The 27,489-nt window shown below is 60.0% G+C and overlaps 1 protein-coding gene across 12 annotated transcripts in view; it reads left to right on the top strand.

Annotated features, from left to right (window-relative positions):
- Positions 1 to 27,489, top strand: part of DAB2IP (DAB2 interacting protein) — a 170,718-nt gene that overhangs the window by 122,036 nt on the left and 21,193 nt on the right. For 9 of the 12 annotated variants that reach the window (XM_061199979.1, XM_061199984.1, XM_061199981.1 and 6 more), the window contains 5 exons: positions 20,431 to 20,584; positions 22,281 to 22,379; positions 23,269 to 23,823; positions 26,913 to 27,057; positions 27,147 to 27,291. In XM_061199979.1, coding sequence (XP_061055962.1) covers positions 20,431 to 20,584; positions 22,281 to 22,379; positions 23,269 to 23,823; positions 26,913 to 27,057; positions 27,147 to 27,291 — 1,098 coding nt within the window. Of the gene's footprint in view, positions 1 to 1,532; positions 2,506 to 8,053; positions 8,157 to 20,430; positions 20,585 to 22,280; positions 22,380 to 23,268; positions 23,824 to 26,912; positions 27,058 to 27,146; positions 27,292 to 27,489 lie in introns of those variants that run through there. The other 3 variants (XM_061199986.1, XM_061199987.1, XM_061199988.1) reach the window with 3 other exon arrangements.

The raw sequence follows: 27,489 nt of genomic DNA, 5'->3' as shown, positions 1-27,489 counted from the left end.
GCCTCACCTCTCCCCGGTTTTGAAATTTTATTAAGACATTGGATAGACCCAGATGAAGCTGCGAGGGGAAACCTCACCTCAGAAGGAAGGGAACCACCACCATAAGTGCACCTCTGGCTAAGAGTTCTCTGGGCTTTGGGGGTGTGAGCAGATGCAGATGGGGGGGCGGGTTTTGTTGGATTACCTGTGGTCAGGATCACCTGTGCTCAGAACAGAGCTGAGCCCAAGCAAGGACACAGCAGGGGACGGAGTGAGTTACTTCCCAGGTTGGGGGCTGCTGTGGGGTTACAGTCAGACCTCTTCACCAGCGCTGCAGATGCCCCAGCCAGAGTGCTGCCTACCTGCACACAGTAGGTGCCTGACAGTCTGGCACTTAATAGGAGCTCAGTTGTTGCTGAGGGTCTGGATGAGGCTGAAATTACCATGGGCTGAACTGGGGCTTGTGAGCCTCTGGTGTAGAGGCTATGGAGTAGGCAGGACCCCAGGCAGGGGCGCTATTCTCCCACCGGCCTGTTTATCCATATTTACATGGAGGGATTGGATTCCATAATCCCGTTGCACCAGAAAGTTATGCAGCAGCCACTCTACTTTGATTAGCCCCTCCAGATGGTGGCTGTTAAGGGAGGTGTGTGATTCCCTGTGTGTGGTAGAGGCTCAATACTTGGAAAACATTGCTGTGGCTTTTCAAGCAGGATGGCAAAGCGGGTAACCCCAGGCGAAAATGTCAGGTTGGCTAGGTGTGCCTTTCCCAGAGGGATTTTCAGTTCAGTAAGGGCCCTGTCAGGGTGACCCAAGGATGAACCCCCCCAGGCCAGCGGGTGGGGCAGCATTTGGGCTTCTGGGTCTGACTGCCCCTGTCGTCCTGTAGCATTCACAAACCTGCGCAGCTCATCCCCTTGTCTCTTCCCTCTGGCACTTAACCCTCCCCCTCTGTCCTGCTGGCTCAGACCCGGATACAGGAGAGCAACCGCCCTGGGAGGGAGCTTGAACCCAGTTCTTCCCAAAAGGTCTAGCTCCAACGAGTCGGTGCAGGGAGTCGGGAACCCCGTTTGACTGGGTGACCGTAGTAGGCAAATCCCCGGCTTTGTCTGCACCTCCGTTTCTGTTCGCATTTTTTAAATGTCCGAATGGAAGTGCGGGAGAGGGAGGGTACTGGCCCTCGGGGGGGTGGGGGCCTCGGGACTGCTGCTCTCAGCCCGACGAACTCCGGCGGGGCCTCCGCGGGCAGTGGGGGGGTGGGCCGGGCCTCGTCCCCGCCCGCGTCCGGAGCACAGCGGCGGGTTGGGGCGGAAAGTGGTTGCAGCTGGGGGCAGCTGGCCGCGGAATGTCCCCTGCCGCCGGGCGTGGGAAGGCAGGGCCAGCGGCTCGGGGGGGCGGGCTGGGGGCGGGGCTTCGGGGGGCGGAGCCGGCCGCTTCCGGCCTGGAGCGCGAGGGGCGTGGCGCCGCGGGGTCGGAGCCTGGAACGCTCCAGGAGCTGGATGCGGGGGAGGTGGTTTTGGCGCGTCCCCGAGTCTTTCGGTCACCCCAGCTCCCACTTAGCTTTGGCCGGCCTGTCTCAGGCCAACCAGAAGGACACTAGTATTCGATCAGGACATCTGTTAATGCCTACTTTGTGCCAGGCACTGGCCCGAGGTGTGCCGGGCCTACCAGGTGAACAGGCCCCGACGTTCTCCAGGTGGGAGGAGGAGGGGGCCCAAGCTTGTTTCAGATCAGTACCATGAGGAAAGTGAAGCTGAGTGATAACTTGGGGTGGGGGTGGAAGTTGCTCCTTTGGTTAGAACCACCTCTACTAGGACACGCGCGACAATTGATCTGAGAGCAGAATGAGGAGAAACCAGCCTGGCCTAGAGCCTGGGCCAAGCAGAGGGAACGGCAAGTGCAAAGGCCCGGAGGCGGGACTCGGGCGGGGTATGACCCTGGGCGGAGTCAGCGCTTTGGGGAGGAGCCTGAGACTCCTCTGCGAGCCTTGTTGCAGCCTCCCGGACCGGGAGCTCGGTTCCAGGGCCCGCACCCCGCCCAGGTGCCTTTGGAGGGCGACCTGCTCGTGGCTGAAAGTGCGTCTTTCTAGACTTCTTGGACCTGGAGTTTGTGCCATGTGGTTACCTGTATGGAAGACTGTAATTTTCCACTTGTTCCGTGGAGGACCTGGAAACCTCTAGACGTTGTCACCGGTGTGTTTTTTTAAGTCGTTTCTGAAATTTCAACTTGGAAGACAGAGTCAGCACGTGCTTTGCGGGAAGGGGAAACCTGCCTGGTCACAGCTCTTAGATGCTGGCCTGGACTGAGCGGTCCTCTGATCTGGCCGGGAGAGGCACCTGGGTGCCCGCCATCCTCAGGAATGGGCCTGTGTGGCCTCGGACTCCTCGGTGATAACCTCGGCAAGATCCTGGGCCGGGCCGGAGGAGCTGCTCTGTGGAGACCCGGCCGTCCTCGAAAGCCAGATCTGGCTCCCAGGCCCCTGGTGCCCAGACCAGGGTCAGCCCAGAGGTCTATCCCTTCGCCAAGGTCTGTGGGTGGCTCTGCCTGGGGAAGGGGGTGCAGGAAACTTCCTGCCCTGGGGGTGGGCACCTCGATGGCTGTGGGTGGAGGCTGGAGGGTGTGGAGCTGTTTCTCCAAGGGGGCCCAGCCCTGGGAGCCCACCCACTCTCCGGCCAGGGCCTTGTTGATGCCCCACAGCCCCTCCCGAGCAGCCTGGTTTTCACGCTGGCCTCGGGGGAAGAATGGGAGACCTCCACCAGCTTGGAAGGAAGGGGGAAGGTGGGGGCTGGGTTGCTTGACTGGCTCCTCCCTCTTGGGAACCAGGCCCAGTCCTCCTGGGAGCTTCAAGTCTTCGGGATCCGGGTGGAGAAGCCCACTGAGCGGAGGACCAAGGAGGTGGAAGCAGGCAGGCAAAACTGGGGGGAAGGAGATCTAGGCCCAGGGAGCTGGTGGGGTTGGCAAGGTGGGCTGTGAGGAGGGGGCTTTGACCCCAAGCTGAGGAGCCAGTGAGGGCCCTCAGGCTACTGTCCGCTTAGCCTGGGCCTCCCAGCGCAGGTGAGGAGCAGGGTGAAGCCGCGGGGGCTCCTAGCCACTGCCTCTTGGAGACAGATTTAATAATCCTAGGCTGTCTCTCTGATGGTTAGTATTGCAGGAGGGAAGCTTTAATCCCAAAACTTTTATTGATCCAGACACTAATAAAAAGTAAAGGGTTTTGTGGAGCATGGTTTTTTGGAGCAAGGTTTTTTCCTTGTTTTCTACTCGAGCAAAGAACATCAGAGCCCTAAAACGCAAATTTGTTTTCCTGCCTCTCCATAGGTTTGGGGAGCGGGGTGGGGCTTGGCCGTGTTCAGATTTCACCTCTCTAGGAGCTCTCCCTGACCGCGCACGCCTGCAGTCATGCCTCTTCTCCACGGTTAACCAGCTGCCCCTGTGCATCTAGTCTGTCCCCTAGGAGGGTTGGGGTGTCACAGAAGCCTTCCTGCTCACCTGCGACCCCGGCGTAGTGACAGGCATCTGCCTTAAGGCAGCGAAGGCGTGGCTCTTGACTTCTTGTGTCTTTCTGGGTTTGGTTCTCTTGCTGTCCTGTTCTTTGTTTCTTTGTTTTTGCATATTTATTTCATAAATACTTACTGAGTTCTTGCCAGACCCTCCCTTAGGATGCGGAAAGACAACAGAGCTTCCCTTCTGGCAGGAGAGACAGGCAATCATAAGTGAGTGGAGAAACAAATCAGTAATTCCAGATTGGGTGATAATCAGTCAGGATTTTTGTCTGCTTTGTTCAGCACCTGGATTCCCAGTGCCTAAAATAGTGTCTGGCTCACTGTTTGCACTTAATAAATATTTGCTGGCTGAACGAACAAGATGATGTGAAGGAAACAGCCAAGTGTTTCCGTGGGGAGTAATGGGGGCGGGGCAGGACCTGTTGTAGCCGGGGCGGTCCGGGGGAGGACTGAGTTCCACCGGCCTCCTGAAGCCAGCCTTTACGAGAAGAGGGTGGAACTAGAGCTCCTGCCTGAGGGAGCAGCGAGTGCAAAGTCCCCGAGGGCGGGAAAGCAGTGGCTTCCAGTTGGGGGATGGGGATTGCCAGATGAGGTCAGAGGGTAGGCCGGTCACTCTCGCGGACTTCTTTCCCTGGGGAGGAGTTCGGATTTATTCAAATTGCTGTAGGGAGTCACTGGAGAGTTTTTAGCCCCAGAGTTAAATAATCTGATTTGCCTTTCTAAAGAGTCCCTCTGACTCCTGGGTGGGGAGGCGGGGTAGGGCCGGTGAAGAGGCGTGGACAGGTGTGAGAGATTTTAGAGGCGGTAGCGGTAGGATTTGCTGATGGATTGGGTTCTGGAGGCCAGGAAAGGGAGGGTGGCTGGCTTCTGAGACTCCTGGCTTAAGCTGCTGAGACAAAGCTCCACTTTGGACATTTCAGATTTGAGGTTCTGTGAGGTGTCAGCATTTAGATATGTGAGTCTGGAGGACAGAGGTGGGGAGGACTGGGATAGAAACTTTGGAGTCTTGAGCCCTGGAGGTGTTTAAAGCTGAGGCGTGGATGCGATCACCAAAGGAGAGTGTTTTACTGAAGGAGAGTGCAGCCACGTCAGAGCCTGAGAAACTCCAGCACCTGGCGGAAAGGTGGTGCGGTCCTGGGAAAGCAGGGCAGTGGCCTGGGAGGGAGGGGAGGCACCTCAGAGGGGGTGGTGGCCTGGGTTTCAGGGAGGGAGCTCGCTGTCCTGTTGAGTACGGAGAAGACAGGAACTGTGGTTGGCTTTGGTCACACGAAGGCCTGTGGGGACCTTTGGGAGAAGCACTGGGGTCAGGCCAGGTGTGTTGAGTAGAAAGGAAGTGAGTAGAAGAGGAGGCAGCAGGGCCTGAGAAGCGCAGGGCGAGCGGCCTGTCCGGGAAGCCAAGGAGGGTCAGGTGAGGGCTCACAGGTCCCGGGTCCTGGTCTCCGTGTACCAGCCGTGGGCCCCCACCTTGGGCCTGCATCAGGAGCCTCTGAGTGGAATCCCTAGAGATCCGGACTGGCGAGGGCTGGATCGGGCCCCCCCTCAGTGGTCTTCAATAGCTCTCTGAGCTCTGTCTCCCTCTCTCCTTGGAGGGCTTGCTAACCACCCTGTAGTGGCTCGCTCTCCGCTCTTGCAGTCACCCAGCCCTGTCCTCCCCCCTCCCTGCCCCATCTCTCTGAGTCCGGGGCGCCTAAGGAAGAGCACTGTGGACCTGGCTTTCCTCAGAGGGCCCTTCCGCCCTTCCCAGAGCTGAGAGCTGGACTTGGTTTGCACTGGTGGCTTTGCTCTGGAAGGTTCCTTGGTGTGTTTGGCATCTGGAGAAGTCTGAGGTCTATTTCAGAATATTTGGGTGGCTGGGACCTTGACCTCCCGCAGTGCTTGGCTGTGTGGCAGGGTCGGGGTGTGGGTTAGAATGTGTTTGGCTTACTGGGGAGACAGTGCAGGGTTGGGGACAGCCTAAGATCTAATGCTCCTGTTGAATGAATGACATCCAGATATTTGAGTCTTTGGGTTCCCAAGTTGTTTTGTTAAATGCTTTCTCTGCATCTGGTTAACCAGTGTTTTTACACCTGTTATCTTCCGAGGATAGTGTATTTCCTCATTTTGTACCTGAAGAAACTGAGGTTCAGGAAAGTGAAAGAACTTGCCCCAAGTCCCACAGTTGCTAAGTAACACAACTAGAATTGCCACTCAGCCCTGCAGACCTCCCAATCACGCCACTCCTTACTGACTGATTAACCCTATGGATGAGAAGGTGATGGTGGGTGTAAGGGGTCTGGTCCCCCACTGCCCCTCAGGAATAGTGGCCATATGCTCTGCTGGGGCTGCAAGGCATGCCTCCTGCCTCCTAGCCCCTGTTTTCTCTGGTGCTCCTCTCTCCCCCTCTCCCCTTTCCCCCCTCCCCGAGCACACACACCAGTTGCTTTAGGCTCCAGGAAGATAGAAAGAGGCAGACCTTGAACTTGATCAAGTTTTGGGGGCTCTTGGGGCCCAGGGAGCCCACAGCTTCTGGGAGGCTGTTTATGCTGCAGGTGTGGCGTGGCTTGCAGGGCTGCTAAACTTCACAATGGAAAGCCAGCTCAGCTGCAGCAAGTCCCCTGGGAGACACCTGAGGAGGCGAGGGCCTGCCCCTCACTAGGGAGTGGGGAGACTGAGGTCCAGAGATGCCTGGGTGCGGCTGGGTTCTACCTGGAGAGGTGATGCCTTATGCTGCCTCCTGACAGGCCATGTGGCTTTGCGCCCTTGCACCCTCTCCCTACCCAGCAGACCCCAGTTAGCCTGGGGGGTGGGGTGGGCCAGAGGCAGGCTGTTTTTACGTTGCAAAGAATTCAGGCTACAGCCCAGCCTTTCTCAGCCTTTATGGCCTTATGACCTGGATACTTCTGGAGGAGGGTGGGCATCTGGGACATGCTGGAGGGTGGTCTTGCCTGGTAGTCACTGAGGGTCCCAGGTGGACCCCCTCTTTACAGAAATAAACTGCGGCCCAGAGAAAGATGTGACTTTCCCAGGGTCACTACCCAGGAAGCTAGTTTCCCACTTTGTGTCTCCCAGCATATCCTGGGGCAGCGTCCTTCAACCTAGCTAAACCTGCCGGTCTTTATTAAGTGCTCACTGGAAGCCAGGCTTTGTTCTATAACTCACTGACTTCTCACAGCAAGCCCGTGAGGCTGAGTACTATTATTATTGCAGAGGGCAAAACAGTCCCGGAGAGGTGACATGACTTGTCCAAGAACAAAAGGTTGCAAGTGGCACAGTCCAGATTTGAACAGTCTGGCTTCAGAGCTCATGTTCTTAACCACCAGGCTATACGGCTTCAGACTTACTTGACTGCCAGGCTCCATAGAAACGTACTGAGGGTGGTAAATCCTTGAATGACCTGGCCCCTGCAGAGTTAGGTCTGAGGACTCCGCCTGGCCTTGGCCTTTCTGATAGGATGGCTGTACAGCACCTATGGGCTGCCCAACCACTCCTGGTGCCCGGAAATGACCCATCTTTCTTGGAGGACGGAGAGGACAGGAAGCCTTTCTTGGAGGGCTTGCTAGACCAGGTACTGAGGCCCAGGCAGTCACGTCTCTCTTTTCCTCTCCCCTGCCCACCCTTGGAGCCTAGGGGCCCCAGGAGAGCCCCCATCCCTGCAGCCCCGCCTCTTCCCTTCCTTTGGACCTTGGTCTGCTTGCCTGAACCCTGAGGTTGGAAGGACGGCTCCCTTACCTACCCCCTCTGACTGTAGAGCCTGTTTGGGAAGGGACGAGGGCCTGGCTGTCGGTTGCCCCACCCCTGCAGGGGCTGCGGACCCCCTCTTTTCTCCTCCCTCTCCTTGCCTTTCCTGTGCCTCATGATTTCCAATCTTCTCATCTGTGAGAACGGGGAAAGAATAGAACCGACCTCACAGGGTTTTGAGGCCTAGACTGAAAGCCCAGTGTTTGGGCACCTGCGACAAATGATTCCTCATCCTCGCCTGCTTGTTTGAAGGAAAGATGCTAGTCGATATGGAACAGGAGGGGCCTCTGGAGGGAGCAGGTGGGAGAAGAATCCTGGCTTTGGCTGACCTCACTGGGCTGGGCCCTGGCTGGGCCGCTCTGTGCCATCCTGGGCGAGTCGGGAGCCTCTGCCCGCCACGGCTGCCTCCTCCGTAAGATGGGCCCAGCTGCTGCCTGTCTTGTGGCGTGGTTGTGAGGAGTAACGAGACGCTGCTGTGAAGTGCTGAGTGCTGTGCTGGCCTGCTGTGAGTGCTTAAAAACTCTGCCCTTCCCACTCTTCTTCTTGAGATGTAGCCTCCTTGTTTTGGGGTTGGGGGGGTTCTGCAGATGAAATTTGGATTTTTACTCTTGTGCATTTTGTCTAAAATCTTCCCAAGGCCTCTAATCTCATCATGACTTTTGAGGGATTTTGGGGTTTTTGCTGTCTTGTTTCCTGTACAGAAAAAGGGAGGTGTGCCTTTAAGTCCCCAGCAACCCAAGTGGGACACTGGCCCTTTAAAAGCACATTACGCAGAGTTGGAACTTAGCCTTTGTTTGACTAGCCACGATCAGTCCCAGCGGACAGGGCTGGAATGGTATGTCTAGGACCAGAGCAGGGCTGGACTGGCTGGGCCCGGTGGGGGACAGCAGGCAGCGGGGTGGCTGGCCTGGCCCCTCGGTTTCCCGGGCCTGGAGAGCCTGGTGGCCGCGCTGAGGGATGGTGAGTGACCTGATGGCCTGAGTGGAGGTTGGGGTGAGGGAGGCCAGGAAAGAAAGCAGGAGGGAGGCTGCCAGTCTTGGCCCCTGACCAGCCTCCTGGGCCCAGGGAGAACTGAGGCGGGTGGGAGCGGCCGGTCAGAGAGGATGCCTGGTTTCGGGAAGGACTCAGGCATTCCCCAGCGACGGTGCCTCTGCCCCTCTGTGGACGTCCACCACCGGCCCAGAATGTGGAAGCAATTAGGACAGCCCGACCAAAAGCGAGAAACCGAGGAGTGGTGTTGCTGTTTTTAGTGTTGAAAAGAGAGGAAACCCAGTGTCAGTGGCTCCTTTCCGCGAGCAGGCCTGGTGGTCTCTGTGGCTGCACCGAGAACCGGGAAATGAGGAGCTTGGCCTTTGGTCCGAGTCGACGAGCCCGGGCTGCCCTGGGTGGGGCTGCGCTGGGGTTTGGGGGCCGTGTCATCCCTGCCCCAGCCCTGGGCCCCAGCTGGACTCTTCTGTTTCCCTCCTTCTCCCTGCCTCTGTCTGTTCCCTGATCCGTTGGCCTGCAGGCCGGTGGTGTGTCTGAGCCTGGGGTATGTTTTGCTCCAGCTTAAATGTTTGAAACAGTTGTCCGGAGCCAGGCCCCTGTGACACGGCAGCCTCTACTGGGGAAGTACCCCGTCATGAGGGAGGTCGGGGGTTTGGCTGGTCACACTCTGTCCTGTGGAGGGGTTGTGAGGAGCAAATGAGCCGCTGCTGTGAAGTGCCAGCCCTGCACCTGGCTTCTTACAAGTCTCCGTGTCCCTTCGTCCTGCCCACGTTCACTGCCACTGCTGGGGTGCTGCCGGTGGATCAGACTCCTACCAGCTAGGTGTCCTTCTCACCATTTTCCAGACAGGTGACACGGGGGGTGACAAAGGCAGGGCTCAGTGGAGTTCTGGTGACCCACGATTTTTCTAAGTTACTTGAAAGTTGGTGCATTTAATCACACAATTTCTGTAGGTTTGGTGAAAGCCTGAGGCGTTGACAGGCAGTGAAAAGAGTTTGGAGTTGGAGCCCAGATGCCAGGCCTCCAGCCCTGCCCCGGTGCCTGTGAACTGTGACCTGTGACCTTGGGCAAGCTGCTGGACCTCCCTCCCTGAGCCTCCACTTCCGCAGGGGTGGAGTGCTTAGGGGAAACCCTGGAGGGACGTGTCGGTTCTGCTGGGGCGGGCGGGCGGGCGGCACGGAGGGGGTGGTCTTTGAGCTGGGCATTGATGGATAAGGCGCACTTGCTGCTGGGCGCGTTCTGAGTGTACCTGCGCAGCCCAGTGTGGCTGGGTTGGGACGCACCTTGGAGGCTGTATTTAAGGCATTGCTGGTTGGAATCCTGTGGGGCAGTGGCAAATGACAGGCAGGGCTAGCTTATCCTAGAGTCAGCGGGGGAGGGGATGGGGGGGTGGGGAAAGAGGGTGGGCTCTTGGAGTCGGGCACACTCTCTGGCCTTGGGAAGCCCCTCACGGCTTCAGAGCATGTTTCCTTAACTGTAGTTGGGCGGCTGGGCCATGTGAGCAATGGAGTCCGCTAAACGCGGAGCCAGGGCCTGCTGGTGCACTTGCCAGCTGTGTGGGCTGTCGTGGTGAGGCGGGAGCTGGAGAGCCACAGATGGCTTAGATGCACGGTCACTAGGAGCAGGAAGAACTCGGCAGCCACGCCCTGCTTTTGACATGAGTTTTTGTCTCTGCTGGTGGCCTGGGAGCCTGTGGCTTATTGGCAGCCCCCCGCTCCTGCTTTTTTGCTGCTATTGAGCACTCCTGGCTGTCTCCTGTGAGTTTCAGTCTGGGAAGCGGAGCTCTGATGCCCTGCTGGGACATCCTCCCAAAGCCTGGTGTCCCAAGGCCCCCAGGCTTAGCGCCGGCATGCTGGAGACACTCAGTAACTATATACTGGCGCGCTGGATTAGCTCAAACCAGGCGGGGGGGGGGGGGTGTTCGCATATCAGACCTCCATCAGGCTCTGGGAGGAGGGCAGTGCAGCCCACTTGTCAGGTGAGAAAACTGAGGTGCAGGAGAGGCCAACCCGAGGTCTGTGCTCCCTTGGCCCATGCCCCTTCCCCTTCGTGTCTTTGCCTCGTCTCCCTGAGGCCACAGAGCCCCCCTGTCCTAAGTGGTGGCAGGACAGGAGATGGGCATTGCTGCTAGAACCTAGGGTGCCCGTCTCTCCTTAAATGGGGACTTGGAGGCGCCTACTTAAAGGAGAAGTGCTGCAAGGTGGGAAGGGGCAGAATGCCCGGGGTAAGGCAGGGCTCCCTGCGTGTCAGGTTACACCTGTAGCACCAAAGGTGATGTCCTCCCCATTTTACAGATAAGGAAACTGAGACATGCAGGTTATTTAATTTGACCAAAGTCACAGAACTTTATGTGTGTTTGGTTTTTTTTTATAAGTAACTTTTTAAAATTTTTTATTTATTTATTTATTTATTTATTTATTTATTTATGGCTGTGTTGGGTCTTCGTTTCTGTGCGAGGGCTTTCTCTAGTTGTGGCAAGCGGGGGCCACTCTTCATCGCGGTGCGCGGGCCTCTCACTATCGCGGCCTCTTGTTGCAGAGCACAGGCTCCAGACGCGCAGGCTCAGTAATTGTGGCTCACGGGCCCAGCTGCTCCACGGCATGTGGGATCTTCCCAGACCAGGGCTCAAACCCGTGTTCCCTGCACTGGCAGGCAGATTCTCAACCACCGCGCCACCAGGGAAGCCCTGTGTGTTTGTTTTTAAGGAAGGAGGCCTCACCACATTACACCAGTCATCAACCAGCATGGTGCCAGGGGCTGGGGCTTTGTTGACGCGTGGCTGGTCCTTGGCTGAGGTAGGAAGCTTAATGCCCAGGGATGGGGGAAGGACAGTCCCCAGATCACCTTGTCACCCTAACATGAACGACTTGCATAGCACCGGAAGGCCACCTGGCACGGCACCTGCTTCTGAGGTGGAGGGGTAAGAGGGGAGAAGATGACATTCTTTGGAGGGGTCTGCTGAGCCTAGGAGGGCTTCCTGGAGGTGGAGAGCTGGGAGGAATTAGATAAGCTAGAGGGAAGTTGCTTCCTTGGGGAATGGAAGCCTTGGTTTTCAGTTCGTTCTTTTTCATTTCATCATCCTTCCCCACTTGGGTCATGGGTCCCCAGGGCCTGAGGCAGCTGTTGATATTTATGGTCCTGGGTGGGGGTGGGGGAACGAGTCAGAAACTAGTCCCACACTTGGCGGTGTGATCTGTGGGACCAAGGGGACGCACGGGCCGTGTTCACGCACGTGAGAAGGAAACCGGCACAGACTGAGCTCGCAGGGAAGGGACAGCACGGCCGGGGCCTTGACCGTTCTCCAGAGTCTTCCTAGTGGAGGAGCTGAGGGCCGGGCCGTGGGCCGGATGGGGCTGCTGCTGTGCTCCTGCCTGGGGGTGCTTTACTTGGAGCTGAGGGGACCTTAGGGTTTGGGGTGTCATTCTCCTTAATCTTCCTGAGCGGCCGGGCTGGGCTCGGCGGTTTCTCCTGGGGACCAGGAAGGGACGGAGAGCTGTCCCCACTCAGCAGCAGCAGGAGCACTTGGCCCTCAACTCACTTTCGATTTGCCCAAATCTCATCCTATTCAATGAATGTTCCTCAGATTCTCTTCTTTTAAAATTCAGGGCACTTCGCTGTTCTGTTGAGGTTTATGAATGTTTAAAAACTGCTTTGTGGTCCCCAAAGTAATTTGACAATTCTGACAGCTATTGATTAAAAACCCGAAATTATTCAGGCTGCAGGATAACTTGGGGGAATAGATGGAAAGTTTTTTGTTTCTTCTCTCTGTGTGCCCCTTGCCCTCCCCTCTCCCCGCAAAAAAGACACAGGGATGTGGGGAGGTAAATGTGTTCCTGAATGTTCTTTGAAAACTCCATTAGGCTGCAGAATTATACTGGGAAGGGTGGGTTGGGGGATGGTCAGGATGCTGCGGGGCACCTCTCCAGCTCAGGGGCCAGGAGCAGCATCCCTCATGTCCCTGGCCTCTCCCCAAGTCAGCAACAGGCAGCAAGGAGGTTTCGCTGACGGGATTCCAGGTGGTTGGGAGGAGGAATAGTAGTGGTTAGTATGTGGTCCCTTATGTTAATGGGGAGTTGACATGTTGGGGGTTTGGTCACAGTCTCTGAAGTAGCTCAGCAGGTGAGAAAGCAGCAGCTGCCACAGGGTCGATCGTTCAGCATATACGGGCCACCCCTGGAGCCAGGCCTCGGGCTGCGCTGTAGCCGTGGCACGTGAGGAGCCAACCTATCCTCCTGTCTTGCTTGCCGGCGTGTGGACTCTCCTTTTCCAACTCAGCCCTGCGGCGTCGGGAAGGCACAGGCTCCCAGGGATAGGGTGAGGCAGGAGACCGGGCACCTCCCAGCCCAGGGCTCAGCATGAGTATGCGGGTGGGGTCACACTGGTACTAGTGACTGCTGGGATCTGCCCCTTTGCCTTGGACTGAGAGAGCCCTGGGCCGAGAGAGACCAGGCCTCTAGGCCCTGTCATCCCAGGAAGCCTTCCCAGGCAGGGCGGCCAACCTCCCTGCCTTTTAAGGACAGGCTCTGTCTCCCCAGGGTCCTGGGGGCCACCAGGCAGCCGCATTCTTTTCCCCTCCCCTGGGACCCCAGCGGGGCCAGGAGTGAGCGCTGGCCTCAGCAGCCGGTTCCCAGGCCAGCAGGGCAAGGCTGGGCCTGGGGAAGAGATGGCTCTGCTGGATGTTCTGGGTGTGTGTGTGGGGGGGTGGGGGGTGGGGTTCTGCCTTGTTTGTGTCATGCTGCTTGATTCTCAGGAGGTCAGCGCCCTCCCCCTGACTGTGCCCCGGGACCCGGCTTCTTCTACTGTGGGCACAGCTCCCTGGACCTGCCTGGCTGTGACAGGTGGAAACATGGTTGGCATGTTCTGACCTGACTCGAGTCCACGGGTTCTGCCAGCCCTCAAGTGGGCACCTCCTCTGTGGAGACCAACCTTGTCCAGGATTTCTGCCCCGTCCAGGCCTGGTTGTGGCCGTAGGCAGTGGCGTGAGACCACATAGGCGTGCAGGTGAGAGGCCAGGTCTCGGGGTCACAGGCCGAAGGGCTAAAGTGGCCCCTCAGCAGGGTCTCCTGCCCACCCACAGACACCCTCTTTCTCCCTTTCACTTCAAGAAATTAGGGGCTTTTATTGCGTCTTTGTTTTGGGGGGGGTTTTTTGGAGGCATCCCAGAGCATTTGGCTAGATGTAGTTTGTTTGCAGATGGGGGAAACTGAGGCCTGGAGAAAGTAAGAGATTTGAGTGGTTAGGGGAAAGGAACAGAGAATGGCCTGCAAAATCTCCCTGTCTCATTACCCCAAACATCAGGAGTGTCATCTCCCCTAGAAACGTCAGCCTTGATACCGGCGTGTAATCCTTAATCGGCCTTGTTCACAGCTGTGCCCGCGCTCCTACAGGGGTGTCTGGCATGAGGCAGTGACTAGAGCAGACAAAAGAGGACGGGGACCTGCATGAGTGACTGGTGTGGTCGCTGGCGTTGACCCCTGCTCCCCCGAGCACCTCCTTGCCTTGTCTCAGTTGACGCTCACAGCAGCCCTGGGAGGAAGGCATGTCAGTTCTCCCCGCTTAGAGATGGGGAAACTGAGTCCTGGAGAGTGGCACGAGTTAAAAGTACTCGTGGTTGTGTGTTTTATAGGGAATGGAGACTAGATTTGCTCCTACAGCCGGGCACCCTTGGCGCTAGGGCCTGCTGCCCTCCTGCCCGTTCCCAGCGACAGGTGTGTGGGCTGCGTGTTTATCCCTGGGGCTTACTCCGCTGCCTGCCTGTTATGCCAGCAGCCCCCAAGCAGCGCGGGTAACGCCTCCTCGACATATCTAAAAGAGGGCTCCCAGCTCCTGTTCGCATGCCTCCAGAGACAGAGTGCCCGCTCCTCTAAAACCAAACCAGGCTGGCCCATTTGGGGACAGTGTGACTGAGCTGGAATTGACCTCTCCTGGTCCCAGCCCCGCCCTCTGGGGGCAGGCATGGCAGCTCCCTCTGCCCCTTGAGGTTTGGAAGGAGATTCTGAGCCTCTTACTTTCCAGGCTATCCAATCCCACTCTCAACTCACCCCACCCGTAGCTGGGGACATCCTCCCCGTGTCATATAGGGCTTTTTAATTATCACAAGTTTTATTTTCAGGTCTCCTCCCTCCTTGAAATAATAGGGAATTTGCTAAACTTCTGTGTCTCTAACCTTTTAAGAGAAAAAAGGACGGAGTTGAAAAACAGCTCGTGGGTTGGCTGGAAGGCTATCAGATAAAGCTGTGGCCCAGGAGCCAGGACAATGTCCCCTTGTTCCTGCTCCCCGCCCTCACAGTGGGCTGCTGTTGGTGCCCGGCTAGATCTCCAGCAGCGGCTCCGCCCGTGCCTGTGGCATGCCCACATTTCCCGGGCTCCTGGGCCCTGGGCACGGCTGCCCGACCCCAGCCAGCCCCGCGGCTCTTCCACCCGACCTGGAGTGAGCGGGTCACGGCAAGCAGGTCAGCTGGCTGTGGCCCTGCGTGGCCGCCTGTGGGGAGATGGGAAGGCGAGGCTGGGGCGGACAGCGCTAGGCTTGGAGTCTGCTGAATGGGGCTCCAGCCCCCCTTTGGCCACTCGCTGCCTGTGCGATCTTGGGCACGACACCTGGCCTTTCTGAGGTGCGGTACCTCAGTCCTGATGGGTTCTCATGAGAACTGGGTAAGGAGGCAGGTGGGAAAGTGGTGTGGAGCGGGGCTCAGCCACCCGGCCCGGGTGTGAGCGCTTGTCTGTCTGGAGAGACCAGGGACAGTGTGATGGTGGCTGCATTCGGACTGGGCTTTGAACGCTGAGAAAAAATGGCTGTTGTCGGGCAGAGAGTGGAGGGAAGGGTGGGACGGGTTCAGGAAACAGCCTGGGCAGAGGTCCCCCCAGAGGGAGGGCGTTCCTGCTGGCCTGGGACCCGCTGGCGAGGAGAGTCTAGGTCATTTGCCAGGGTGTGGTGTGGCAGGGGTAAAGTTTCGGGGAGGGCTCAACCCCAGGGTGAAGCACTGTGACTTGATTCTCTGTAGGCTGTGAGGGGAGCGCCGAGGGCAGGAGTGACACCATGTTGGGCAGAGGGGCCCATCCGGTGGGAGGGCACTGCCCCCCTCCTCCACTGCCCCCCAGGCCCTGACCAAGACCTCTCAGAGGCAGAGGAGGTCAGGGCAGGCCTCCCTCCCCTGTGGCCTTGGCTCTCCTGTCTGCGACCTGAGAATCGTGGCACCACCCCCCTCCCAGGAAGTGTGAGGATTCCATGGCATGGAGGACGCAGGTAAAGGCCTCCTGAACAGCTGGTCCAGGTCAGGAAGGGGGGACTGCAGGGGACACGGGGCCTCTAGTGACTGGGGGGCTGTTGAAGGTCTAGAGCGTCAGCTGGGTCTGGGACGGTCTCGGGAGGATGCGGCTATGGTGGAGGGTGCGGCTATGGTGGAGGGTGCAGCCACAGAGGGTTGGATGAGCCCCTGACCTTGGGAGAGATGGAGGGGGCGCCCCATACCTGAACACATCAAGAGCAGGGGTGTTTCTTGGAGATTCTGGGCAGGCACCAGGGTGCTGCTCTTGGGAACTGGCCGTGAGCAGGCGGCTGCCCCGAAGACCGGCGCTTGGGTCATTCTGTGCCTTCTCCCACTAACAGCGTCTGAGGGCTCAGGGAGGATTGTCCTCATCCCAGCTGACCTCCTCCCCCTCCCCCAGGCTTAGCTGACCTCAGCTCCTGCGGTGTTGGGGCTTTGATCCAGGAACTCTGGGGCTCTGAATCTTAGTGTTGATCCAGACCCAGCCCTCCCCACGAGGAGCCCCCTCCCTGGTAAGGAGACAGCTCTGTGACAGGCCTTCCCAGCACAGCCTAATGAACATTAGGGTTTGAGGTCGCTCTCTGCCCTGGGAGTCTGGGAAGGCTTCCTGGAAGAAGAGGCTCTGATGCTGGGTATTGAAGGTTGGATAGGACAAGGGGATTTCTAGGCGGAGGGGACTGCATGTGCCTGGAGGCCTGCCTGAGGGAATCGTGACCCCTGGGGAAGAGGAGCCCAGGGTGAGGTGGAACAGGCAGATGCACCCTGGCCAGCAGGGCTGCAACTGAGCCCATGTGGTCTTGATGGGAAACCCCCTCTTCACGACTCCAGCGCCTGGGGGAATGCCTCTCCCTGCAGACCCTCTCTCCAGCACTTCAGTGTGTGCGTGTTACCATTTATTTCCATTTGAGACAGTCCTTCTTTCTCTTTCAGATAAGGAAAGGGCCCCTGGGGGGGGGTTGGGGCGCGAACAGGGGTGACCTCAGGAGGAAGCTGAGACCCCGGGCAGGTCACCTTCCTTCTCTGAAGCAGGCCTCGCCGGGGTCCGGTGGGCATCCTCCTCTCAGCCTTGTGAGGATTCAGCCAAGTGCTGTGTGTGCTGTTTCCCGTGAGCACAGCCCAGGGCGAGCCTGGCCCAGGTAAGGAGGGCCAGGCGCGTGGAGCCCACAGCACTGCCGTGAGACCTGGTTCTGTGGCCTCTCTGACCCAATGTGGTGTCCCTGGCAGGGCTGTTGTGAGGAGTAGCTCAGACCTGGGCTGTGGGGATAACCTGCACGAGCAGAGGCCCCCTGCGACGGATTTTGTCTTCCTTGGTGCCATCTCATCAAGGACTGAGGCTCTGGTCCCCAGGTACCACAGGAGGTCCCTGGGGGATGCCGTCACAGACTGAGCTGAGCACTGGGGGAGGCCACACAGTGGGTGTGTTGGGCCAGCTTCTCTCTCACCCCAGCCTTGGGGCAGAAGAGGCCCTGCATACGATGGTGTCAGACCACAGACCTCCACACCACAGAGGGCAGCCATGGGCGGGGCTCCCAGACCAACCTGTGTCCTCCTTCCAGCAGGGGGCCTCGGGCAGATGCAGGGACTGCTGCTCCCTGAGCCCATCTTACCTTTCTGTGAAATGGGTAGATGAGTGTTCCTGGCAGAGTTGTGTGCAGTTGAAAGTGACCAGCTGGGTGCCCTGGCCAAGTGGAGGTGGGCGCCCACCAAGCTTCCTGGGTAGGGACACCGTGTCCGCTCGCTCCCTCTTGGAGCATGGTCCCTCCCGGGATGGGCTTCTGGCCCAGCCTGGGAAGGCAGGAGCTGGAGGTGAGAAAGGAAGTGCCCAACAATGCTGGCTGGAGCAGAGGCGGGCCGGGTCGAGGCCTGCTGTGGGTGATTGATGGGGCAGGAGTCCCTGCGGTGGAGTTTTAGGGGGTGCTGTGCTGTGGGCCTGGGACAGGGCTGTCTGGCTTCCTGGAAGAGGTGGATCTTAGGCTGTGAGGTGGGCCTGCTGGGTCCAGTGACCACGTGCCCATTTTCCCTCCCTGAGCCCCAGTCATCTTATCAGTCACTGCCACAGGAGCACTCCCCTCTGCCAGGAGGTCCCACCCTGCAGGGTCACTGCAGACCAGCTCCCCTCTGGGCCCAGAGCTGCATGTCGGCCTGATGAATAGGTGCCCCTTTCTCTCCCCCAGGAGCCTTGTGGGGAGCTGGGGGGCAGGTGGACTCCAGGCTGAGCGAGAAGGATATGTGTCTGCATGTGAGTCAGAGAGCACAGGCCCACTGGCCCTGCCCCATCATAGGGCAGTGGTCAGAGCCTGGCCCTCAACTCCTCTCCCAGAAGCACCTGGGAGATCTAGGAGTAGCCACTGGGCCTCCCTGGACACCCCCCCACCCCCCGCAGTGAGCTTGGGCTGCAAGGGTGGGTGCGGCCCCTGCTTCAGGTCCTCCCACTTAGAGAATCCCTGGGGAGGTGGGGAGGGTCGGGGCTGCCCAGCTGCAGCCAGAATCCCTTAGCCATGAGCTTCCCATAGTCCTCCATTCTGTCAGGAGCCTTCCCAGTGAGGCCTGGGCCAGTTGGGGCATGCTTGTGGGGCAGGCTGGTGGGGAAGGAAGAGGAGGGTTTTGCAGCCACAGGTTCCAGGGTCTGGCTGCTTTGGGGTCTGGCCTGGGCCTGCTGGGCTCCTGGGCTGTAGAACGAAGGCCCCCTTGGGTCTCCCTGGGCAGGCCCAGTCTGCTGAATGTGCCTCTCTTTCCTCTCCCCAGCGGGCTCGTTCGGGTGCCCCAGGCAGGAGGCGGTGCCCCAGCCTACCAGCTCCTCCCTATGTATAACACTTCCAGGGTGCCCGCTCCACCCGCCCCAGCTCCCAGCATCTTACCTGGCAGGGCTTTCCGGGCTGGGCCAGAAAGCAGCCTGATCTTGATCGGTGGGCTGGGTTTTCAGCCCTGGACAGCGGGCCTGGGGGCTCTGGGTCTCAGCCCTTCTGAGGTGGGTGATTTCCCCGGCAACTGAGGCAGGGCGTCCCTTGCACTGAGGTATGGAGGGAGGCCCAGGGTGGAATCTCAACAGAGTGGATGGCAGACGCAGCCACCACATTGGTCAGTGCCGTGATGGGAAGGAGGCTGGGCCGTTCGAGCAGGACCTGGAGGGTTTGCCACGGGGAGAAGCCTGTCAGCACCTGACGTGGCAGCAGCAGTGCGTGTGTGCAGTGGGGTCTCCCAGAGAGGGTTCTGGAGGAGCAGAGGCGCCACAGCTGTGCATGCCAGTGGCCTTGGGCCTCGAGTGCGTCCTGGGGAGGTTTGGCTGGGTTCTAACCTGACTTTAGCCTGCCTCACAGCTTCCCTCTGGTCCACTCCCCTGGGAGCTTTCAGGAGTCCTGCCTGAGGGCATTGACTCGGCTCCAGGGATCTGAGCCCTGCTCTGCGCCAGCTTCATGCTGGGCATGGGGGAGCAGCTGGGGGAGCCCGACTGGGTCTCTTGGGTTGGGCTGTGAGGTTCCCAGGAGCTGGGGTTCCAGCCCTGACTCCCATGCAGTGCCTAGCACAGGACAGCGTGTCAGGGAGGGCTGTTGCCATGGAAAAGTATAGAGGCTAGAGAGTGGCCTCTGTCAGCCTGTGAAGCCCTCTGGGCAGGGTCTGTTCGGCTCATCTCTGGATTTCTGAGTTCACACATGGTGGACCTCAGGCCCTCTTACCGCAGGCGGTTATGGAAATGGGTTACGGGGTGTATGTGCCCTACAGGGAGGTCTGTGGTGGTCCTGCCAGGCCTCACTGACCTGAGAGAGGGTCTTTGGCGAGACAGGGAGAGATGATGGCCTGAGCCTTGGACCCGGAGGCCAGGAGCTGAAAGGCAGAGGGTGTTGGGGGAAGGAGGTCTGGGTGAGCTAAGGCCAGGGTTTGGACTGTGGACATGAGTAGGGGCGAGGCCTGCCCAGCCTCCATCCCGGGGTGGTCTTTGCAGGCCTGGCTGGTCCTCTGGCTTTTCCTGTGCCCCGGCTGTGGGAGGGGGCCCCAGTGGGGCACTGCTGTGTCCTGTTGACTCTGGAAAGGGACGTTTGCCTTTCTGAGGTGGACTCCACCAAGCACCGGAGCAGATGCCGTCTAAGGCGCTTTCCACGTGACGTGCCGAGGAAACTGAGGCTCAGAGAGGGGAAGTGACTTGTCTAGGGCCACATAGTAGGTGAGCAGTGGGCCCAGGTCCAAGGCCAGGTCTGTCAGAGCCAGTCCTGGTCCAGGCTCCATTTGGGCATCAGGTGGAGTGAACTACCTGTGTTCTTTGTGCCTGTGCTGGACCCGCTGACCCTGGCCTGACCCCCGAACCCCAGCCTGTGGACCCTGTCTGAGTCTCAGCTCTCGGGCACCGTGCAGAGATGGCTGCATCCCTTCTGTTTTGAGCCTCACGGCCCTCGTCTGTAAGAAAGGAGCAGCAGAGTTCCCGTGGCGCTCCTGCCTCGCCTGGGGCCGGTGGGCGGAGTGGGATGGTGTATGAGAAAGGAAGGGTTCTGTCGGCAGTGATGTCCTGGACAAATGTTGGAACAGGGCGACTGCTTCTGTCTTGGATGGGGACTGGAGCAGAGGGGAGGGGATGGGATGGGGAAGGCACCAGACCCCCAGAAGGCTGCCTGGGTCGGGTCCGCTCTTCGCTGTGGGTCTCGGGCTGCTGAGGAGCCAGGTCCGGCCCTACCCTGCGCCCAGTGCTGACTTTCAACTCCTGAGTGGTGGCCTCATCCTTACCTCCCCCCCCCGCCCCCCCCCCCCGCTTACTTAGGGGCTGAGCCCCTTACCCAGAGTCCTGCCTTGGGGCAAAGGGACTGGCAGGTCTCTGTGACTCCAGCACCACGATGTCCCCTCCCCCCAACTCTGCCTTACGACAGAAAGGACTGTGGGAGTTGAGGGGAGTGATTGCCTCCAACTGGGGTGTTTTGGGCAGGCTTCCTGGAGGAGAAGGGAAGGGAGGGGACAGCGCAGGCCTGCCCTGACGCACCCTGCCACCCTCCCCCCAGGTCCCATCTGATGCCGAGGCTGAAGGAGTCTCGCTCGCACGAGTCCCTGCTCAGCCCCAGCAGCGCGGTGGAGGCGCTGGACCTCAGCATGGAGGAGGAGGTGGTCATCAAGCCGGTGCACAGCAGCATCCTGGGCCAGGACTACTGCTTCGAGGTGGGTCCTGCTGCAGGGGCGGGGCGGGTACCGGTGTTCTCTTCCTGCGAGGCCAGGTCTCCTCCAGACGCCCTCCTGGAGTGCTCCGTGGCCTCCGCAGGGGCCAGGCTCTTTGGGACAGCGGCCAGAATCTGTCATAGCTTTTGCCTCCTAAGAGACCAAGTGGAGCTGGGAGATGGGGGCTTCATTCCTGCTCTGTGGCCTCCTTGGAGACGGACCAGCACTGTCCCCCATGCTGGGAAGTGCAAGAGGTCCAAGTGGGTGGAAGGGAGAGGGCGTATGTGGAATGGCTCAAGCCCCAGAGCCGGTCTCGAGGCCTGCTCACCCCTCCTGCAAAACCACTCCAGTGCATTGTAGGGCAGTGGGGAGTGTCCCCTTTTCTGGCCCTGTCCCTGCCTCTGCGTGATGAAAGCCAGAATCTTTCCTGCCCCGGCGTTCTGTGACCCAAGGTTTGAGAGCAGAGGGTCAGCCACCCGACCTGGCAGGGCTGTTACTGGGGATCACCTGTCCAGTGCTTCCCTGTAGATGGGGAATCTGAGACCCAGAGAGGGCAAGATGATGTCAAAGGTCACCCTACAAGCCTGAGGCCAAGCCAGGACCAGGGTAACTAATGTCGCAGGTGTGCAGGTGTTGCTGGGAGTTCCTAATTGCTTCTCTAATTATTCATGTTCTCTTCCCACCTCTATTTCTGGGAAGCTTCCCACCCCCAACAGTCTTGCATAATTAGGAGAGCTTTCTGATAGAGGCATGACCCTGGGACTAATAGGGCAACCTCCCGGCACCCCAGCTCCAGGGGAAGAGTGGAGTGGTGCCTGGCATCTGCCCTAGCCCTGTGCCCACTGGGTGGCATTTCTGGTTCGGGACTCCTGGCCCAGCTGGGCTCCTTCTGGCCTCCGACTTCTCTGCCTGGGGCGGGCTGAAGTTGGTGCCCGCCCACTCGTCCACAGCAGGCGGTGCTGTGGCTTCTGCAGGTTCCCCCGGTAGAGACCTCGGCATGGTGCAGGGGACAGCGGGAACAGGGTAGGAACAGCTTGGGCTGGGCTTCCTTGCCTGGAGGAGACCAGAAGATGAGCAAGTCAGACAGGGAGGGTAGGGTAAGGGTTCCAGGCAGGACCCCAGGGCCCAGCACACGCAGACAGCCCAGTTCTCAGTTCTCTAGTCTGGCCCCAAATAGGTTAGCCTTCTGTGACCGCCATTGCTGTCACTGTCACTTGGCAAGAGAAGCATCATCAGCAGGTGTCAGCTGAGGACCAAGGTGACCCTCGTGCCAACCCGTGGTTGTCTCCTAGGTGCCTGTGGCTCCACCGATAGAGGGAGACTCGGGTGAAGCCTTGCCCTTTGACTCGTGTGGGGGTCCGTGCCTTCTGCCTCCCACCATCTCCAGGAGAACGAGGTTGGACTCAGAAAGATGCTTTTCTATGGTCAGAGGGCACTGAGGCAGGGGTGAGGAGCCAGGACCAGGCACCAGCTGGCACGGGGCTGGGCCACCCTCCTGTCAGTGTCTTGCTCTGGGACCACAGGTCTCGGTGCACCACCCGCAAGTGTGAAATATGGGGGTCGTTGTTCTGCCTCCTGCCTGAGGCTAGGGTGCGGTCAGACCTGGCAGCTGAAACCCCCCCAAGTCCTGGAGGTCCTCCATCACGCCGTCTTGCTGCCTTCCCCTCCCCTGTGACGCTGTCCTGCCCGTCCCCCACAGGTGACGACGTCGTCGGGAAGCAAGTGCTTCTCCTGCCGGTCAGCGGCCGAGAGGGATAAGTGGATGGAGAACCTGCGGCGAGCGGTGCATCCCAACAAGGTGGGCCTGTGTCCCCTGTCCCCAGAGCATGGGGGGTGGGGGCTAGACTCAGAGCAGAGCACAGACGCCGACGTGAGGGAGCAGACGGAGGGGTCTCTGGTGTGGCCTGGGCTTGCGGGGCGCAGGCAGCCTGCGTGCAGGCAGGGCCCGAGCGGGCTGCAGTGCTGGGCTCTGAAAGAGGCTGACTCGTGCTGGGGACCTCAGCCTTCGAGGCTGCACACTGAAGAGGCTGGGCCAGAGAACTGAGCATTGGGGTTTTGGGTGCTGCTGTCCATCTGCCTGGAACTCTTGTCCCTCTCCCCGCTGGCCGAATCCTGCTCATCCCTTCGCGTCCAGCTTAGCTTTCTCTTCCCTCCTCCAGGCGAGCGCCGCCGGCCCAGGCTGGTGCCCTCCTGTGTTTCTACTGCCCCCAGGCTTCTCCCAGCAGGTTCCTGGGACCCCGACTGTAATCACTTGTTTCTGTGTCTGCCTCCCTGGCCAGCTTGGCCTGGGCTGAGTCCTGGTCGCCATGACATTACTAAGGAAGGGCCTTAGTGATGGTCTTACCTCTAAGTGACTTTGCAGACCAGCAAACTACAGAGGAGCCAATAAACGGCTGCCGTGTGCCAGGCATTGTGCTAGCCTCTTACTTGCTGTGTAGTTGGTTTTAATTCCCAAGGGAATAAAAAAAGGGAGTTGAGGTTTAGATGGTCACTTGCCCACGGTCAGTGAGCTAGGGCGAGGCAGAGCAGAGATCCAGCCCCATAGCCCCACAGCCGTCAGACTCCAGAGCTGTCCCTCGCCCAGGGCCCAGTCCCTCCCGGTTCCAAGAGCTCTTCCCCGCTACGGGCTGGGCGATGGGCAGGCGGCTGGGCCCCCAGTCACCGCGGCCCCCCGTGCGTGTGTGCAGGATAACAGCCGGCGCGTGGAGCACATCCTGAAGCTGTGGGTGATTGAGGCCAAGGACCTGCCAGCCAAGAAGAAGTACCTGTGCGAGCTGTGCCTGGACGACGTGCTGTACGCACGCACCACGGGCAAGCTCAAGACTGACAACGTCTTTTGGGGCGAGCACTTCGAGTTCCACAACCTGCCGCCCCTGCGCACCGTCACCGTCCACCTGTACCGCGAGACAGACAAGAAGAAGAAGAAGGAGCGCAACAGCTACCTGGGCCTGGTGAGCCTGCCCGCCGCCTCCGTGGCCGGGCGGCAGTTCGTGGAGAAGTGGTACCCGGTGGTGACGCCCAACCCCAAGAGCGGCAAGGGCCCCGGGCCCATGATCCGCATCAAGGCGCGCTACCAGACCATCACCATCCTGCCCATGGAGATGTACAAGGAGTTTGCCGAGCACATCACCAACCACTACCTGGGGCTCTGCGCCGCCCTCGAGCCCATCCTCAGCGCCAAGACCAAGGAGGAGATGGCATCGGCCCTGGTGCACATCCTGCAGAGCACGGGCAAGGTGAAGGTAGGTGTGTGGGCCTCAGGCGGGACCCCGCCTCATGTGGCCCCGTGGGAGGCTGGGTGACATGTGCTGGATTACTTCCCGGTCCCCATGTCCACGTCATGGATTTCAGCTCTGGTGGAGGCACTGGTCACAGCCAGGTGAGCTCCCTAAACCCAAGAGCTGCATCGTGGAGGGTGGGGACTTCGTGCTTCTCCGCCGTGGTTGGAGCTGATCACAGAGGCGGGTATGGAGCCCGTGGACCGGAGCACACCTTGCAGTGAGGAAATGGGTTTAGGGACTTCCCCCACTGCCCCAGAGGGCCGGCCCCTCCCTGAGGCTTGAGGCGAGCAGGCCACGAGGCCCACCTCTGCCGGCACATGGGTCCCAGCGACCCAGACACACACGTCCAGTGAGGTGTTGAGTTTGGGACACATCCCAACAGGTGACCGCCAGGGTGCAGGCCGCTGTCCGAGCCCCAGACTCCCCCCTCACTCTCAATTCACACACATGGGACACACAGTCACTATTGCAGCCGTCTGTTTGACGGGCAGCCCGCCACGGCTACAGCCGTCCCCAGCTCCAGAGTCCCCAGGAACAGAGCTCGTCTAAAGCCCTCCAGCAGGCCCTACTTCAGGGCTGGAGGGGCCCCGTTCTCCTCGCCGCCTTTCACCTGCCTCTCCCTGCCAGGCCACACCTCAGCCCCACCCACCTGGCTTTGGAGACAGGTAGGCTCCTCCTGGAAGGCTCCACATGCCTACCTGCCCATCGCAGTGGAGTGTGGTTCTGTGGGCCTCGAGGGCACACCTCCCCCTCTCCACCCTGCCCCGTCCCTTGGGTGCAGTGGAGAAGGGCTGGACGTGGGGTCCATCCACACTGCAGAGGCCTTGCGTGCTGGCCCCGGGAGCTGGGCCTCTGCCCTCTGGACGTGGTGTGGTTTGCGGCCTGTGGTGGGGGTGAGGGACTGCCCTAGTCAAGGTCCTGAGCCCTCAGCCTGGGCTCGGGGAAGACACGGGCGGCGCCGGGCCTCAGGTCCACAGGCAGAGCCCAGGGCACGTGCTCCATCGGGGCCCTTATCCTCTGTCTGTTCCCGGAAGGCCCTGGCCTCCTTCCGGCCCTTCAGAGCCCCTGCCTGTTGGGCTCATGGTGTGGGACCAACGCAGGATCAGGGAGGGGCGCTTTCCCGGCATGGGCCCCGTGGGGGCCGGCACTCGGTTCCTCCGCCTTGTTGGACCACCTCCTTCCCCTGCCCCCAGCCTCCGACCTGCCTGGGCAAGGCTGCATGTGGGACCGTCTTTTAATTTCTTGGTTAGCAGTGGGAAGGGGGCTAGAAACTAAGTGAATGGAAGCCCTGCCTCCAGAGGGAGATCCAGGGAGGCAGCAGGGGCTGGAGCAGCGTTCTCTCTGCCTCTGTGTCTGTTCTTTCAGTAAGTGGTCCCCGAGGGCTGGGCTGGCCTGGGAGTCTGACTCCGATCTGAAGGGACCTTTGCTTTCAGACTCACAGCTGAGACAGGAGAATCAGGGTGCTCATTGTGGAAGGAGGTGGAAACCAGGGCTCCAGCCCCCCAGTGGACCCTTAGGTGGGGAGAGCAGTAGGTGGAAGGATAGGAAGTAACTCGGGCTGCTGGGGTGACGTTCGTCTGAACTCTGACCACTTGGGAACTGATGGGTGCGATGCCTCTCCAGAGCACGTGACAAGGGCCCTGCAGTCCCGGGGGAGGGCTGTGTGAGGGGGCATCTGGCACGTCCTGCTCCCTGCCGTCCTCCTCTCCCCTCAGTGCAAGGGGAAGGAACAGGGCCTGGAAACAAGAGACTCGGGCCAGATGTGGCCCAGGTAGCTGTGTGGCCTTGGACAGGTCACTTTCCTGTTCTGTGCCTCTTCCCCCTTGTTGGGTCCTGGATCTAAGGAAAGCCCCTCCTCTTCCCCGCCTGGGCCTCGCACTTGCCTCAGGAGTTCAGGAAGCCCTGTGGACATGAGCAGAGCAGCACACGCAGTACTTAGCTCTGCTGTCGTGTGTTCAGAGAGGGGGCCCTAGAGGTCACCTGTGGTCAGGAAGGGGTCCTCAGGCTGTGTGGTCCCCGGAGAGGCCAACTGCCACTTCCCCCCAGCCCCTCCTGTCTCTCCGTTGGCCAGCCAGCCAGGTCTCCGGGGCCCGGAGTTCAGTTCTGTATTTCAAGGGCCACTTGTGATTTCAGAGGGCCCCAGAGCTGTGCCCATCGGAGTGAGGAATTTCCAGAGCTCCAGAAGCCCTGGCCCACACTGGCCACTGCAGCCTCTGTGCAGGGCGGCCCCTGGCCCGACTGTCACCCTCCTCCGGGTCTCCGACTTCCTGCCTCCTGCCTGTCCTCCCCCCGTCCCCCAAGTCACAAGGCTGGCTGTGGGCGTGAGGAGGCGCAGGCTCCAGGGAGGAGTTTCCACCTGGATGATGCAGCAGGTTCATCGTGCAGCCTCCCTGCAGTCAGGAGGGAAGGCGTGGGCTCAGGCTCCCTCCTGGGGTCTGCCCGTGAAGCTGCGCCTGGGACTGAGAGGCTCGTGGGCCGCCTTCCCGCCCAAGCCAAGGTCGGTGCTCTCCATCTGAGCACTGGCTCACTGCCTTCCAGGGCAGCTGGACTGCCTCTGCCTCTCTCTCATCCTTGCCTGTGAGGCTGCACAGAACGAACCCATGTCTGGTGTGGGAGACCCCATCAGAGTAATGGGTGGACAGTGGCAGCTGCTTGTACGAGGGGGAGAGGGCAGCCCATCTGTCCTCTTCGACACTGATGGCACTGGGAGGGGGAGTTCTGCTCCCGTCACCCCGCCAGACCTGGGCAGGGCTGAGCAGGGATTTGAGTCCCGCGGGTCTGGCTGTGATACGGGGGCCCATGGCTCCATGCAGCATGCTCTTGCATCCCTGATCCGGTACCCAGCTCTGATGTCGCCATGGCTAGACGTCTCCCCTCACCAGGCTGCCCTGCCCTCACTCCCAGGCAGCCCCCACCGGTGGGTACCAGTAGCTTGGCAATGGAGCAGCCTTGAGGAGCAGGGGCTCCTGGCCAGGGAGCAGGTCTGGAACCCTAGGGTCCTACCTGCCAAGTCTGCTCAGGTCCACTCTCCTCTCCACCTGGCTCCACAGGACTTCCTGACAGACCTGATGATGTCGGAGGTGGACCGCTGTGGAGACAACGAGCACCTCATCTTCCGGGAGAACACACTGGCCACCAAGGCCATCGAGGAGTACCTCAAGCTGGTGGGCCAGAAGTACCTGCAGGACGCACTAGGTAGGGGGTGCGGGCCGGCAGGGGGCAGAGGGCAGAGGCGGGGCAGGCTCGCCAGGTCCTCACTGCCTCCTTCTGCCCTCTGGCCGCAGGGGAGTTCATCAAAGCGCTGTATGAGTCGGATGAGAACTGTGAAGTGGACCCGAGCAAGTGCTCGGCCTCTGACCTCCCCGAGCACCAGGGCAACCTCAAGATGTGCTGCGAGCTGGCCTTCTGCAAGATCATCAACTCCTACTGGTCAGTGCTGCCTCCGCGCCCTTCTCGGCCTCAGCTGCCCAGGGCCCCCCACCCCTGCGTCTCCCCTGTCCTTCTGTGTCCTTCTGTGCAGGTGCCTACAGAGTGCTGGGCTTTGTCCCCTCCGGACAGCTCTGTGAGGGGCTCTCCTCCATCATCCCCAACTCACGAACGGGAGAGCTGAGGTTTAATAAGGAGAGG

This window comes from Eubalaena glacialis, chromosome 9 (assembly GCF_028564815.1).
Source record: "Eubalaena glacialis isolate mEubGla1 chromosome 9, mEubGla1.1.hap2.+ XY, whole genome shotgun sequence".
Taxonomy (NCBI): domain Eukaryota; kingdom Metazoa; phylum Chordata; class Mammalia; order Artiodactyla; family Balaenidae; genus Eubalaena; species Eubalaena glacialis.
The sequence above is the reverse complement of the archived record's forward strand: the minus strand, read 5'-3'. Positions and strand labels throughout refer to the sequence as shown.